This window comes from Pleurodeles waltl, chromosome 2_2 (assembly GCF_031143425.1).
Source record: "Pleurodeles waltl isolate 20211129_DDA chromosome 2_2, aPleWal1.hap1.20221129, whole genome shotgun sequence".
NCBI classification, from domain to species: Eukaryota; Metazoa; Chordata; class Amphibia; order Caudata; family Salamandridae; genus Pleurodeles; species Pleurodeles waltl.
The window spans coordinates 308,339,414-308,355,214 of NC_090439.1; the positions used below are offsets into that span (position 1 = coordinate 308,339,414).

The window sequence follows — 15,801 nt, forward strand, 5'->3', positions numbered from 1 at the left end:
AGGAACTGGTGGTGTTCTTGGTGGGATAATCCTTTTCAGAACCTCCATAAATGCTTTTATGACTGGGATTCTGAATAATGAAGTTGAATGCGTAATTTGCAGATAAGCCGAAATTGCTGTCCGATGTATTTTAATGGATGAAAAAGCTAACTTGGACTTTTGTAAGTGTAGTAGGTAGCTTACGATGTTTTTTGCAGATGCGTGTAATGGTTGGATTTGATTATTATGGCAGTAATAAACACATCTTTTCCACTTATTTGCATAGCAATGTCTTGTTGTTGGTTTCCTAGCCTGTTTTATGACCTCCATGCATTCTTGTGTAAGGTCTAGATGTCCGAATTCTAAGATTTCGGAAGCCATATTGCTAGATTGAGCGATGCTGGATTTGGGTGTCTGATCTGTTGTTTGTGTTGAGTTAACAGATCTGGTCTGTTTGGCAGTTTGATATGAGGCACTACTGACCGGTCTAGTAGTGTTGTGTAACAAGGTTGTCGTGCCCACGTTGGTGCTATCAGTATTAGTTTGTTTTGACTAATTTTGTTTACCAGATACGGAAGGAGTGGGAGGGGGGGAAAAGCGTATGCAAATATCCCTGACCAACTCATCCATAATGCATTGCCTTGAGTGTGAGGCTTTGGGTACCTGGATGCGAAGTTTTGTCATTTTGCGTTTTCTTTTGTTGCGAATTAGGTCTATTTGCGGTGTTCCCCATCTTTGGAAGTAAGTTTGTAGTATCTGGGGATGAATTTCCCATTCGTGGATTTGTTGGTGATCCCGAGAGAGATTGTCAGCTAACTGGTTTTGAATTCCTGGTATGAATTGCGCTATTAGGCGAATGTGGTTGTGAATCGCCCAATGCCATATCTTTTGAGCTAAGAGACAATTGTGTTGAGTGTGTCCCTCCCTGTTTGTTCAGATAATACATTGTTGTCATGTTGTCTGTTTTGACAAGAATGTGTTTGTGGGTTGTTAGTGGTTGAAATGCTTTCAACGCTAGAAATACTGCTAGTAGTTCTAAGTGATTTATATTAAGTTGTTTCTGTTGAGTGTCCCATTGTCCCATTGTCCCTGGATGCTGTGTTGGTTGAGGTGTGCGCCCCACCCTACCATGGAAGCATCTGTTGTGATCACGTATTGAGGCACTGGGTCTTGGAAAGGCCACCCTTGGTTTAAATTTATAGTATTCCACCATTGAAGCGAGGTGTACGTTTGGTGGTCTATCAACACTAGATCTTGAAGTTGACCCTGTGCTTGTGATCATTGTGATGCTAGGCACGGTTGTAAGGGCAGCATGTGTAATCTTGCGTTTGGGACAATGGCTATGCATGAGGACATCATGCCTAGTAGTTTCATCACTAATTTTACCTGGAAACTTTGGTTTGGGTGCATGGCCTGTATTACGTTTTGGAATGCCTGTACCCTTTGTGGACTTGGAGTGGCAATCCCTTCTTTTGTGTTGATTGTTGCTCCTAAGTACTGTTGTATTTGACACGGCTGTAGGTGTGATTTTTGGTAGTTGAGTGAGAAGGGTTTCTATAACTTATTTTGTGTGTTGAGAACACCGTTCTTGCGTATTGGTTTTGATTAATCAATCGTCCAGATACGGGAACACATGTATTTGCTGTCTTCTGATATGGGCTGCCACTACGGCAAGGCATTTTGTAAAGACTCTTGGCGCTGTTGTTATCCCGAATGGCAACACTTTGAATTGGTAATGTACCCCTTGGATTACAAACCTTAAGTATTTTCTGTGGGAAGGATGTATGGGTATATGGAAATACGCATCCTTGAGGTCTAATGTAGTCTTGTTGTTTGATCAAGGGGATTACGTCTTGAAGTGTCCCCATGTGAAAGTGCTCTGATTTGATGTAAAGATTTAGTGTTCTGAGATCTAAGATGGGTCTTAGAGTTTTGTCCTTTTTGGGTATGAGAAAGTACAGGGAGTAAACACCTGTTCTTTTCTGATGATTGGGTACTAGTTCTATTGCATCTTTTTGCAACAACGCTTGGACCTCCAGCTGTAATAGATCCATGTGTTGTTTGGACATGTGTGTTCTCGGTGGCACATTTGGTGGAAATTGTAGGAATTCTATGCAATAACCATGTTGGATAATGGCTAGGACCCACGCGTCTGTTGTTATTTCCTCCCAGTTTTGGTAAAAATCTATTAGTCTCCCCCCCCACTGGTGTTATGTGTTGGGGATTTTTGACACTGAAGTCACTGTTTATTTTGAGGGGTCTTGGGACTTTGGAACTTTCCTCTAGTTTTAGGGAACTGTCCACCTCTGTATTGTCCCCGAAAACTTCCACTCTGATACTTGCTCTGGTATGTGGGTCCTGTGCTTTGTCCCCGAAACCCCCCTCTAAATTGTGTTTTCCGAAATGTGCCTCTGCCCTGTGGGGAGTAGAGCGCGCCCATGGCCTTGGTCGTATCTGTGTCCTTTTTAAGTTTCTCGATAGCAGTGTCCACTTCCGGCCCAAACAACTGCTGTCCGTTAAAAGGCATATTAAGCAGCGCCTGTTGAATTTCAGGCTTGAATCCTGAGGTGCGTAGCCATGCGTGTCTCCGTATGGTGACCGCTGTATTTACAGTTCTTGCAGCTGTGTCTGCTGCATCCATTGCCGACCGTATCTGGTTATTAGAGATACTTTGGCCCTCTTCCACCACTTGTTGTGCACGCTTTTGGAACTCTTTGGGTAGATGTTCTATGAAGTGTTGCATTTCGTCCCAATGAGCTCTATCATATCTCAATAGCAAGGCCTGTGAATTGGCAATGCGCCATTGGTTGGCTGCTTGTGCCGCAACTCTTTTCCCTGCTGCAAACTTGCGACTTTCCTTGTCGGGTGGTGGTGCATCTCCTGAGGTGTGTGAGTTCGCCCTTTTGCGAGCTGCACCTACTACCACTGAGTCCAGTGTCAATTGCTGCGCTATGTACACAGGGTCTGTTGGGGGAGGTTTGTACTTTTTCTCCACCCTAGGAGTGATGGCCCTGCCTTTCACAGGCTCTTGAAATACTTGCTTTGCGTGTTTCAACATTCCTGGTAACATAGTAAGACTCTGGTACTGACTATGTGTGGACGACAGAGTATTAACCAAAAAGTCATCTTCAATTGGTTCTGCGTGCAGGGTGACATTGTGAAATGCGGCTGCTCTGGACACCACCTGTGTGTAAGCAGTACTGTCTTCAGGTGGTGATGGTCTTGCTGGATAACAGTCGGGACTGTTGTCTGATACAGGCGCATCATAAAGACCCCATGCATCAGGATCATCTTGGCTCATCCCTGTGTGCGTTGGAGACTGCATCATCGGTGGGGTAGCCATTGGTGATGGTTATGGTGAGCGATGTGGTGATGGTGGCAGAGTTACTCGTTTTGCCACCTTTGCCTGTGGTTGTTTGTCTTTATCTTGGAAAGCAAGTTTCCTTTTCATTCGGATTGGAGGGAGAGTTCTGATTTTTCCTGTCTCCTTTTGAATGTGGAGCCTTATCTGTGTGTAATCTGGCTCCCCTGCTTCTAGCTCTTGTCCGAATTTGTGTCCTTGCATTTGTGAGGACAGGCCTTGTTCCTCTGTGTATGAACTTGGTTTCGGCTCCGAAGCCGGATGTTTCGGTATCGAAACCTTTTCAACCGTGTTTTTCGGCTCCTAAGACACTTTTTTGTCTTTCAGTGTTCCGATATCTCGGTGCCGACTCATTTCGGTGCCGGTATCTCGATGTCGAGATTGCTCTGCCCCGGTGTCTAGGTGCCGAGTCTGTTCTGTGCCGGTATCTCAACCGCAGTCGGATGACTTCGACACATGTGTGCCCTTTTTCGGTGCCGATGGGCGGTCACCTAAATTTCGGGTTAAGCCATGGCCTGTCGGCGGTGGCGTCCCCTGGGCTTTAATGTATTTTCCGTGAGTTTTGGCCAGGGGTGTTTTACTCACGGTTTTCGGCGTCCGTTCGGTTTCGGCCTCGTCCGAGTCAGCAATGGAGAAGGTTTCGTCTTCCTCCAAGTCTTGGTGTCCTGACGGCGCCGACGCCATTTGAAGTCTTCTTGCTCTCCGGTCCCTTAGCGTTTTCCTCGACCGAAACACTCGACAGGCCTCGCAGGTATCCTCTTTGTGTTCGGGAGACAAACACAAATTACAGACCAAATGCTGATCTGTGTAAGGATACTTGTTGTGGCATTCGGGGCAGAAGCGGAATGGGGTCCGTTCCATTAGCCTTGAAGACGCACGTGGTCGGGCCGACCAGGCCCCGCCTGGGAATCGAAACCCCGAAGGGCCACCAGAGCTCTTCAAAATTCGGTGTCGATCTGCGTTAACTAACCCGATACCGTACGCAAACAATACCGTCGAATTTTCCGAGATGTAACCAACTTTCCGAACCGAAACACGGAGCGAAGAGGAACACGTCCGAACCCCATGGCGGAAAGAAAACAATCTAAGTTGGAGTCAACGCCCATGCGCAATGGAGCCGAAAGGGGAGGAGTCCCTCGATCTTGTGACTCGAAAAGACTTCTTCGAAGAAAAACAACTTGTAACACTCCGAACCCAACACTAGATGGCGGAATGTGCACAGCATGTGTATCTGCAGCTACACATGCCATCGAATATATATATATATATTTGCTTACTGTATTTTGATATATTACAATGGTTCCATTCATTTCCTTTTGTCTTTGCATTCTTCCAGGGGGTTTGGGGGGTGTTACTGTAATGTATAGATATGCATTGGTGTGTGTGTTGTAGTGGGTGAGGATCGGGGTGGGAGTGGGGGTGGGGGTGTTGAGTGTGTGTGTCCCTGTGTTTTTGCCTCCCCCCTCCCCTATGTTGTAGGTGCAGTACTCACCGTGGTCTTCGCCGCCGGCGCTGATGATCCTCGTAGAGGAGCTGGAAGGCTAGTGCTGGCAGAATATGAAGTTCCGGCTCCATGGTGCCCTCCTTCCTCGTGGAGTGTGTAGAGGTGAGCGTTTTCCCTTTGAAATGGCTGTTTCCGCCGTGTTTTTATCTGCGGTGAATCCGCCCCGGAAAAGGTAGAGGATTGGTAGGTTGTGATACTGTGGGCGGTACATTGTCTTCCGCCTGTCTGCTGGCGGTGACCGCCGTGGCGGTCGGAGTGTTAAAGTGGCTGTCTTTGTTGGCGGTTTCCGCCACGGTCATAATTGCAAATTTTTTACCGCCGGCCTGTTGGCGGCCTTACCGCTGCTTAAACACCGTCCGCCAGGGTTGTAATGACCACCTATATTCTGTAGTGTTTATTTCTCACATTAATTGGATAAACTAAAGCACTATAAATGAAACAATGGTTCACTTCTTACCTAGAGCCGTCATATAGGCCAAGCTGTCACAATAACGAAGAGGTTAACACTGGAAAACATTTTAACAAGGGAAATGTTGGCCTCGTACATCTAGGCTGCGGCTGGCGGAGTATTTCGAAATTAAAAAAACGTTCAAACTTCTGGAGTAGATCATCGCCTTACCGATCTGTTGGCCCGGGGGAACAGATTCAGGGATATTTTATCAGTACAGGAGCAAATTGTCACTTAGTGGAACAGGGGGCAGGTAGGGGTGTGGGTGTGTCTGCTGCTAATCCTATGTGGCTACTCCTACCACTAATGTCAGTCCCGTTTACAGCATAAAAGACAGGCTGAGATGAGGAGACAACGCTTCAAAGACCTTCCATCTTCAAGTAGTGCACATTATGTCTGAGTATCCAGAGCCAGCAATCAGGGTCCAGTTACTGCCTGTTCAATGGGCCATAATTTGCAGACGTGTGGAAAAAGTGGATACAAAAATTAGAAAAGCAATACATTTTGAAGAATACATTAGGGAAAAGTATGTTTAATATGGTGAAAAAAAAAAGAGCAAAATAAAACATTCAAAACATTTTGTTTTGAAATAATGCTATCCAGAAGTAAAGTTCTAATTGCTAACATTCTTTTGAAAGACTCAGTTCCTCTTTTCAAGCAAACTTTTCACTCTTTATATAGTGGACCCTAACTGAAGACTCACTGGTCATACAAAGAATAAAGCTCATTCGATTGAAGTTGCCAATACATATGCTGAATATGGATGAGAGGAACACCAAATGCTCTCCACTGTGTCCTTTTCAGGGATCCCTACGTCATGCTTCACAACGTAATGTTGTATTTGGAATGCTTTAAATTGAATGATAAACTTATTAGAGCAGTTGGAAGAAGCCTGTAGAAAGTAAATAGGTGAGTGAAGTTTCTCTTTCTTCAATAAAACTATCCTCTTTTCTGGCACTCCTGTTTTGCTACTTCCACAGAGATCTACTGAAATACTTTAAATAGCAGTCCTGAGACCCAACTGGGTGAGCTCAGATGTATTCTTTCATATCCCAGTGCACACAGAATTGGGTAATGAGCGAGTATGGGCATAAACAGAAATGCATTTCAGTATTCAATGTGATCACGTCAAGGCGACTCAGTTAATGAGAGCACAGCAAAAGTTACATATATTGGAAGAAGTCAATACTGAATAAGGATGGTCTAAACATGAGCTTTACAGTGGTAGGCTGGGGGGCAAATGATTAAACAGGTACACTCAAACCACATACTCTACAAGGTGCCAAAAAAATAAAACAAATTAAAAAAAACACACAAAATAGGGAGTTTACACAGCTGAATCGTCTAAAAGATTGGGAAAAGATCAGATCAAATGAATCAATGAAAACATATTCAAAGTATAGCAATGGTTTGGGAAGGTACAATATTCGACAAAAAGGATTTCCACAAGCTGAAAAGAGCACTTGGGTAATTAATCTGAATGAGATTTATTTATTTCTTTAGCCAGCAGTACATGCAAGTAGAATAACGATTTTAAAAATCAGTCAGCAAATAATCTGGGTAACAGTAAAGAGTTGTTTGTACTATATGTCTAAAATATGCTGCTTTATGGATTACATTAAAGCCACTTTTCGGGAGACTTACTAAGGGCAAAATGTAAGTAAGGATGACAGACTCCCTACATAGGCTTCATTGCCTGTTGCCAACGTTTTAGAAGTGTGATAAAATGGCAAAAGGATACTATGCACAGCAAATAAGGAGCTTTTTAAAAGAAAGTACAGATGAATGTTTATATTCATACTCAACAAATAACATTCACACTCGGCCAAACAAAATAAAGGTTAAAGGGACTTTATATACTTGGGTGAACATTTCAACAAAAACTTTACATTTTCAACTAACAAAAAAAAAAAAAAAAAACTGAAATTCTTCAATTCACCAATTACAGTTCTCAAGTAACTATAACTCATGCCGCTGCCATGCACAGTGTTGGCAATATGCGAGGGCAAGAGCAGCGCATAATGACGACAAGTTAGTTACTTTAGGGCAGGAGTTATGGTTAGTTGGGTGAACTAGAACTGGTGAGTTTCTGTGGTTTTGTTGGTTTAGACTGCTATGTTTAACTGATGTTTTCACCCATCACATACCTTTAAACTATTGTTTTTCAGTGAATGTCTAAGGTTTTTTGTTTTGTAAAGTAAGAGGTTATTACAAATAGTAACTGGAACGCCACCTTAACCTTTGTTTTTTTTCCCCCCCAGTCAGTTTGTTATTTTTTTTCCCCCCCAGTCAGTTTATTATTTTTTTTCCATATAAAGTAACATCACAACCACCTTACAGGGACAGAGTCCCAAGACGGTAGCCACAGCTTTTCCTTCAAATTGCAGCCAGCCAATCATTGGCTGAGCTCGCAGATCCCTTGCAGAGTGACTACATACATACATTTCAAGCCTTAATTTCTCAAAAACTACTAAATGGATTTACAATGAAATCAAAGTTTTAAAATTGGAGAAAATTAAAATAAAAATTACCTTATAATCAAGTTAACTTTTCGTACCAATTTTCTCAATTGTTTTTCAAAGTGTTGCACTGACAAACAGCAGGCCTTTTGCTGTCAGTGGTCAGCAGAACACGGCCATATTTATAACAGAAAAACAGTCATTTTTGTAAACAGGGGAAATTTAAAGTGTATAAAAATGTTCCATATTATAAACATTTTTGCACTTTAAATTTGTCCCATTTAAAAAAATGGTTTCAGGTTTGTGTTATACATATAACGGTGCACATATGGTGACACGTACGTCCTGTGTCACAGGTACATATGAATCAGGCTCTGTTACCTATATACATATATCTCATTTATATGCACACATGTCCATACATATTGGCCCTGGTTAAATAGTGATTTGAAGGTGCTTCAGAGGAAGTACCGTCAACAAGAAAGACAATGGAAGTTATATCCTAATGAGAGAGGAGAAATTAAGAATCGTTGTAAAAATATACAAGGCAGCTTGTTTTGTGACGAAATCAGCCTTTTTTTCTACTAAAATTAAGAATGCATCTAATGCGCCTAAAGAACTATTTAAGGTAGTTCGCTCACTAATCACGCCTCCTGTTCCCCCTATCACCTCACCTAATTCTCAGGAAACTTGTAATCAAATTGCAGTGTTTTTTTTAACTAAAATCCGGCAAATGCATGCAGATTTCCCATTGATGGATCCTTGGATAGCCCCTTTGGACGCTCCGAATCAGGATACTCACCTGCTTACATGTTTCCCTCCATTGCTGCCGGATAGGATTAAAGAATTTCTAATGGGGATTAAATGTTGTTCACCTATGAATCCCTGTCCATCCGGCATTTTGCAGATGATTTCAGATCTTGTGGCTCCGTAATTAGCTACCATTTTTCAGGAAGTTCTATCCTCAGGGGTCTACATGGAAGCAAGCCACTGTTATTCCCCTCAAAAAGAAGTCAGATCTAACTGCCTTTGATTTAAGCAACCTGCGACCTATTTCCTTGCTACCGACATTGGCTAAGACATTTGAAAAACACATTAATTATGAACGGTCTATGTTTCTTAACCAGGCTGAAGGCTTTGATCAGTCACAACATGGGTTTAGAAGGGCTCATAGTACGGAATCAGCGCTACTAACGACATCTGACTCCATCCGGAAACTACTGGATGAGGGGCAAGGCGCTGTTCTTCTACTATTAGAACTCTCTGCGGCATTTGATACCATTTTGCCGGCGATCTTGGTCTCTCGCCTCCATCATGCTGGAATAAGACATTCAGCTCTTAAAATCCTGGAGTCTTTCTTGAGTGATAGATCTAATATTGTAAGCTGGGAGGGCTTTAAAGCACCGGCTTTTCATCTGCCATGTGGTGTACCTCAGGGCTCGGCGTGGAGTCCAATGCTTTTTAATGTCTATGTGGCTCCCTTGGCAAGACTTATCCGATCATATGGTTTTATCCCATCCTCTTATGCTGAAGACACACAACTTATCATTCCGGTGTCTAGGAGCAACTGGGAGAAAGTGGTGGATCGGTTTAATAGCTGTATGCAGGATATTAAGAAAGAAAGAAAGAAAGAAAGAGGAAAAAAGGAAAAAAAAAAAAAACGTTGGTGAGACAGAATTGGCTTAAGCTTAATACAAACAAGACGGAGATTGTCTTGTATGGTTGCAGTAAGGAACTGTGGAGTCCGGGATGGTAGCCGGATGAATGTGGCCAATTACCGGTCCCATGTATGGCTACTAGAAATTTAGGAGTGATCTTTGATCACTCATTAAGTTTTAAACCTCAGGTTAGTGCTATAGCCAAATCTTGGACCCTAAAAATCCTGAGAAAAATCTTACTGTTCCTGAAGCAGGAGGAAAGAGTTACGGTTATGTTAGCATTGATCATATCCAGATTGGATTACTGCAACTCTGTTGTTGGATATTGATGAGAGCTCTTTGAGGAAACTAATTCAGAATAATGCAGCCTGTATGATTTTGGCACTTCCGCTCTTAGCGCCGGCTTCCCAGAGCCTAAAGTGTCTTCACTTGCTTCCGGTTGACAAGAGGATTATTTTTAAAGCCCTATGCCTAACCTTTAAAGCGCTATATGGGGACGGTGCTGAACACCTGGCTGATACTCAGGTGGTATCGTCCAGGACGAGTCCTAAGATCAGACAATTTCTACCTGATTCAGGTCTGTCGAACGCATAGAGTCAGGTGGGGAGACAAAGCTTTCACAGTGGCGGCTGCCAGATATTGGAATGCTCTACCACTATACATCAGGAAAGAACACAATTTCACGATATTCAGGAAGCGGGTGAAAACTTGGCTGTTTCCACGGTAGGGTTACTGGCTTTCAGTCGTCCTCTCATTATTTATGACCTCGAGCGTTTCGATGCTAAGTCCGGAACGCGCTATATAAATCTTCATATACATACATACATACCCAAAAGGCCACTTTCTCATTGACACCCATGGCAGCCCTGTCATATTGCCCCTAGTGAAAGTATTGTGTTCAAACCATAATATTCGGCTTTATGGACATCAAGCATAAAGTCAAGGAAGCTGGGCATGGGGGTGTCTGGTAATAATGCGCAAGTTGTTTAGCCTTCGGTAGAGCACGATTATTTTCATTGATCAGAAGTAGCTCTCGCAACAGACAAGGTTGGGGACCCCTGTTGTAGTGTAAGGGGCCACGAGTTGACACCATCAAGGCCAAAATTATAGCTCTTGGAGAACAGAATTTGCAGCCAAAATCACCCAAACACCATGTTCGCAACAAAACAAGTTCAACAGTGACCAGGCGCATATTCAGCTAATGCTCAAACAAGTTGGCACAAATGGAATATACCTGTATTTAATGAGACCCACGGAACCATTAGCCTATTTCTCTCATTTGATACCCTGGTTCTGCATTTTAGACATAAAGGCTTGGTCCTGTGTTCGGTATCATTGTGATTATCCATTTGTTTGAAATTCCTGTAGACCTATATATTTTAATGCTGTGCAGCATTCGTCATGATAAAAGTGACAGCTTCTGCACAAACACACAACTTATTGACAAGTTTTGAATTTCAAGGTTATTACCTTGGAGAACACCACTAATCATAAATACATTCGACTTTCAGATGTGAGAGTTTGAAAACCTACATTTTATACTTTAAGCATAAGGAAGGTCAAAAGCAGACGGGAAAAAAAATAAAAAAAATAAAAAAAAAAAATGGGGAAAACAAGTAGTACTTGTTGCCACGCATGAATTTTAATCATACCTTGAAACGTGTTTAAATGCATCCACTATTACTGGTGCAAAATCTTTTGTGAACTCGGGTCCTTTCCTTTTGCTGTTCTGTATGACATCGTTGGCTAAATATAGGAATGTCAGCTTTCTACTTGATTTAGCTAAAAGTAAAAAAGAAAAAAAAAAAAAAAAACAAACAAAAAACTGTGATAACAGCATTATAATCCACCAAGCCAAGGATCAAATGCCACATAAACAAAGACGTAAAATTGTTCCATAATACCAATATACACTAATCAAGTATCTGCAACATTTTAACAAATCCTTGGGAAAGATCACATTTCGACCATGTGCAACTGTGTAGGTTATAATTCAGTATAAGAACTAGCGTGCCGGCCTTATTCAGCATAAAACAAACGAAGAAACAAACTGACATTGTGATTAGCTTCATTAATAATTTATCATTAAAAAAAAATATATAAAAAAATAAAACACACAAACCACTGATAGTACCACTCAAGAAATAGAACCCCAAGAAGTAAATGGCATGCTCTGCTCCTATCAGCGAAGGGTCTGTAAGGTTTTATTCACTGCTCTTTTGCAGGTACCAGAAACACTTAAAAATATGGCACAATGGATAAAGAAGGGTTCATGTTAACGTAAGTTTAGCATACTTTTAAATTGCTCCCGTATGAGTTTCAATAACATGTAGTACCCCAGTAATACTTTTTGCAGCACAGACTAACAACGAAAGCGACGAATTAAACATACTTTTGTAGCTTGTGAAGAAAACCCTTTATTAAGGTCAGAGGAAAGTATTAGACTTTCTTAGAGAAAAAGCAGCAACTAGAAACTTCAATCGCACCCTAACCCATGGGAGAAAGTTGCACATGAAAACCTGGGAGCAATACAAAAGTGTGCTGCCACTCTAGGCCATACCTCCCTCACAACTGTGGGGGTGCATGTTGCGTACTCAACCAAGATAAATACACAAGAATGGCACCTAATATTTTCAGATTAATGTTGCAATGACCAAACTTGAAAGTAAAGCGAACAAGTCCAATAATCATTTTCATAACGACAGTACTTGGGAGAGGATTAATATTTGTCGATAGAATAAAAAGTCATAACTTTCCTCCAATTAAGCTTTGAAATCCAGCATTTAAGGCCAACCCAAAGGGCTCATGCTACGCTTGCTTTAAGTACGGTCACCCTAACTAAAAATGGATGCCCCACTGGTTTGCAATATAATGCAGTAAAGACAGTTGACTTACCAGTCACCTGCTTGCTTTGGTCATATATTAGGAGCCCAAATGAAGCTTGGTCTATACAGTGCGCTAAAATGAAGTACACTGTGCAGAGTCCAGTAGATCCCCCCATCGCTTGCAGAGGCGGAAATAGATTGATCAACTGCTCTTTTTGTGGTAGTGTGGACGAGAAGTTAGGCTTATCAAGGAGTCATGTTAAGCATTATTTGTACTCACAGAGACGAGAAATGAGACACACACTCAAAGAATATGCCGGAGACCAATTTAGAAAAATATTTGTTGCTTTTGTGTATGCTTGGAACTCAAGGACTTTGCTAAAAGGTAAGCAATTTTTGAATTCAAAACTACTTTGTTACTTCAAAAATTGACAGTGCAATTTTCTGAGTCTTCAAGGTTAACCTATGGAAGAAAGACAAGAATGCAATTTCTCAGGTAATAACACAAACTTACAACCCTACTCTCCACGGTTTCAGGCTAGCACCGGATAAGGTTCTCGTTGATACCAAGAGTGGGCAGCCAAGTGCAGTGTGCCAACAGAGCATTGGGCGCCCCATGCTATTCAATGGAGACAGAGGTTATCCGCTGCAGCACTGCTTACAGGTGAGTAGAGTGGTGCCAGGGGTGGATCTTCTGGGGTTGAAGCAAGGTCAAGGGGACCACAAGGAAGCACCAAACTTACACCCTCAGCAGCACAGGAGCGGCCAGCTACAGAGTGCCAACACAGCGTCGGGTCCCAATATTAGTCAAGGCAGGAGATCACTTCAGAAACGGGCTGCAGCTCTAGCCAGGAGAGGTTTGACCCACCACTGCCCAGGTAAGTTAGAATTCCAGGGTTTGTAGGTACACTAATGGTCTAGACCTCCTCAAGGCCCAGGAGCTCCGGGGGCAGGGCGTGTCTTTTGGCATTAAAAACAGATTACCAAGCATGTGGCAGTCAGGGGCAGCCCTCGAATTTAGGCTGCAGGCATTGCTGTGGAGTCCGGCAGGGGTCAGCCCATGATGGACTCTGGGTCAGAAGCGCTGAGGAGCCTTCACTGGACTAGTAGGCTACTTGGACTCAGGCTGTGGGCGACAGGTGCAGCGGTAGTTCCAGGTGGCAGTTTTGCAGTTCCTACGGCTGACTTCTTTCTTCTTTGCACATGTTTCTTTTGCACAGTCCACTGTAACCTGGAGGTCATGTTCTTTATTGAAAGCAAGCAGTCCTCCTAAGGCTTTGGAGGTCAATGGGCTGCAGGAACATGGTTTTCTGGGGGCAGGTCGGTGGGGCTGGTGTAGTTAATCCTGGTTTGTTTTAAATGGGAAACAGGAGTTAGCTTAGCCTTTGGCTTGCAGACTCGTGCCCCCATCCCCTAATGACTTTTACCCTACTTAGCTTGCTCGGTTTTAGTGCACTTATTTAATTATATCTTTTAAGATGTAACTCAAAAGTACTAGGGCACACCAAAGTTGTCAAAAACGTGTTCATCCAAGTGGAACATTATAAACAAAGTCCAAACACACGATATTGAAGTTGATGGCGGTTTATTCTTGCCAACACGTGTTTCGTCACATAGACTTTATCAAGGCCAGTGGTTAAAGTAAATGAAGGAGTCCAGTATTCATTGTTAATGTAAGTGCCCACAAGTGATGATACGACTGACGCTGTACTTCACGGGATACCAACATTCAGGCTTATCATGGTCTCTGCCTCTGGAGACATTTCTTGAAAAGGCACAGAGAAAAAGGTTTGATTTTGGAACACTAAATTGTCAAGCCTTGGTGAGACACTGGTTTACATCATAACCTGTGGGCACTTACATCAACAATGAATGCTGGACTCCTTCATTTACTTCAACCTCTGCCTTGATAAAGTCTATGTGACAAAACACGTGTCGGCTGTACTTAGAACTTACCATTTTTCGACAAGAATAAACCTTCGTCAACTTAAATATTGTGTCTTTGTATTTTGTTTATACTGTTCCACTTGGATGAACACTTTATGGACAACTATGGTGTGCCCTGGTACTTTTGAGTTATATCTATTTCTGACTGGCCTCCCAGCTAGTAATCTTCGACATCCTTGGTGGTTGGATGTCACAACCAGGTCGGCACCCACTTTTCACGTCTTCATAAAGGACTTAAAATCTCTCCCTTCATTTATCTATACACATTGGATTGGATGTGCGAACCTCTTTGGCATCAACCACTGTATATATTTTAAGATGGCTGCCTTATTTCTAGTTAGGCCGATGTTTTGGTTTCACTTTATCAGTGCCGCTGTGCTAAGGCTCCAATATAAAGCGACAAAGATAATACTTTCCCTCTTCACGCCTTAGGGGGAATTGTTTACATAAATTGCCATCCCAAGCATGTCTTATCTATTGTTTGGGAACAAACCTACGTCAGGGGTCCGAGCGTATCTATAAATGCACCTCACTCAGACAGTCAGAGGGATTCCAACCATATGCCATCGCTGCTATCGATGCTGCACGTCGCCTTGATAATGAACTTGTCTTCGTGTCCCTACGGAATCTAAGCTAGGCGTAAAGGCTGCCACAAATCACCATTCACTGTTTGGGTTTTTAGTGAGGTGCTGCTAGTGAACCAGGAGGGTTGGGACGACAGTTGCGACTTGTTGTAGGACTGGCAGTCACCTACAAACATAAGTACTGTCATCCTCAAACCAGAAGTCTTGCCTAGAGCAAGAGTCAAACTACAAAACTGGAGCCAAGCCAGTTGATGTCTTTAGTCTTCTCTGCTGGTGCTCTTCTTAGATCAACAGGAAATGGATTCTAGGGTTCAGCAGTGTCACCTAAATACTGGGGCGCTACAGAGAATGCCAGTTGTAGCCAATGGGCCACTCACCTTTAGGGCGACTCCACCCTTCTTATGACCACTTCCTCTGGGAAGTGGGCGTAGCCCTAACCCTATCGGCCCAATTCCTTCCATGCAAGATGGAGGAATTTAAAGAATCGTGTCCATTTCAGTTCATCCACCATGGTGGTGGGACTGTCATGAAGTAGGCCCGCCTCCTAATTTACTTAATTTCCCCACCAGCCCTGCTGTCAAAACGATGGTTTCAGCCTCCTCCACCATTTGGAGAGGCCTGGGTTGCATTTCAAAGGAATGTCCATTCTGCCTGGGAGAGGAAGTCATACCTCTGCCCAGAGCAGGCCTTTGTTCTGCGCTCTCAAAAAGCATTGTCTCTCACCTAAGGGGACCAAAACTGTGTCTACGGTGGCTGTATTGGTTTTGACCAGTCAGTGCTGACGTTAGGAGTTGGTAGGTTTTTCAGAGGGCACCTCTTAGGTGCCCTCTGAATGCATGTATTAATAAATCTATCAATGAATTTGGTGAGGGTTTATTAATACTAGATATTTGATACCAAACATTCCTATTGTCAGTGAAGCAATCATGTTTCTGGGGAACTCGTAACAACCAGTGTTCAGAACATGTACTGAAAAAGGTTCCACTGTTCACTTAGTATGTCTGAGAATCGACAAAGACATAGTAGGGGCATATCT

General features: G+C 42.9%; 1 protein-coding gene across 2 annotated transcripts in view; it reads right to left on the reverse strand.

Moving 5' to 3' along the window:
- RPRD1A (regulation of nuclear pre-mRNA domain containing 1A) overlaps window positions 1-15,801 on the reverse strand; it is a 362,888-nt gene that overhangs the window by 320,193 nt on the left and 26,894 nt on the right. For both annotated transcript variants that reach the window (XM_069219773.1, XM_069219774.1), the window contains exon 2: window positions 11,062-11,191. In XM_069219773.1, the coding sequence (XP_069075874.1) occupies window positions 11,062-11,191 (130 nt within the window). The remainder of the gene's footprint in view (window positions 1-11,061; window positions 11,192-15,801) is intronic.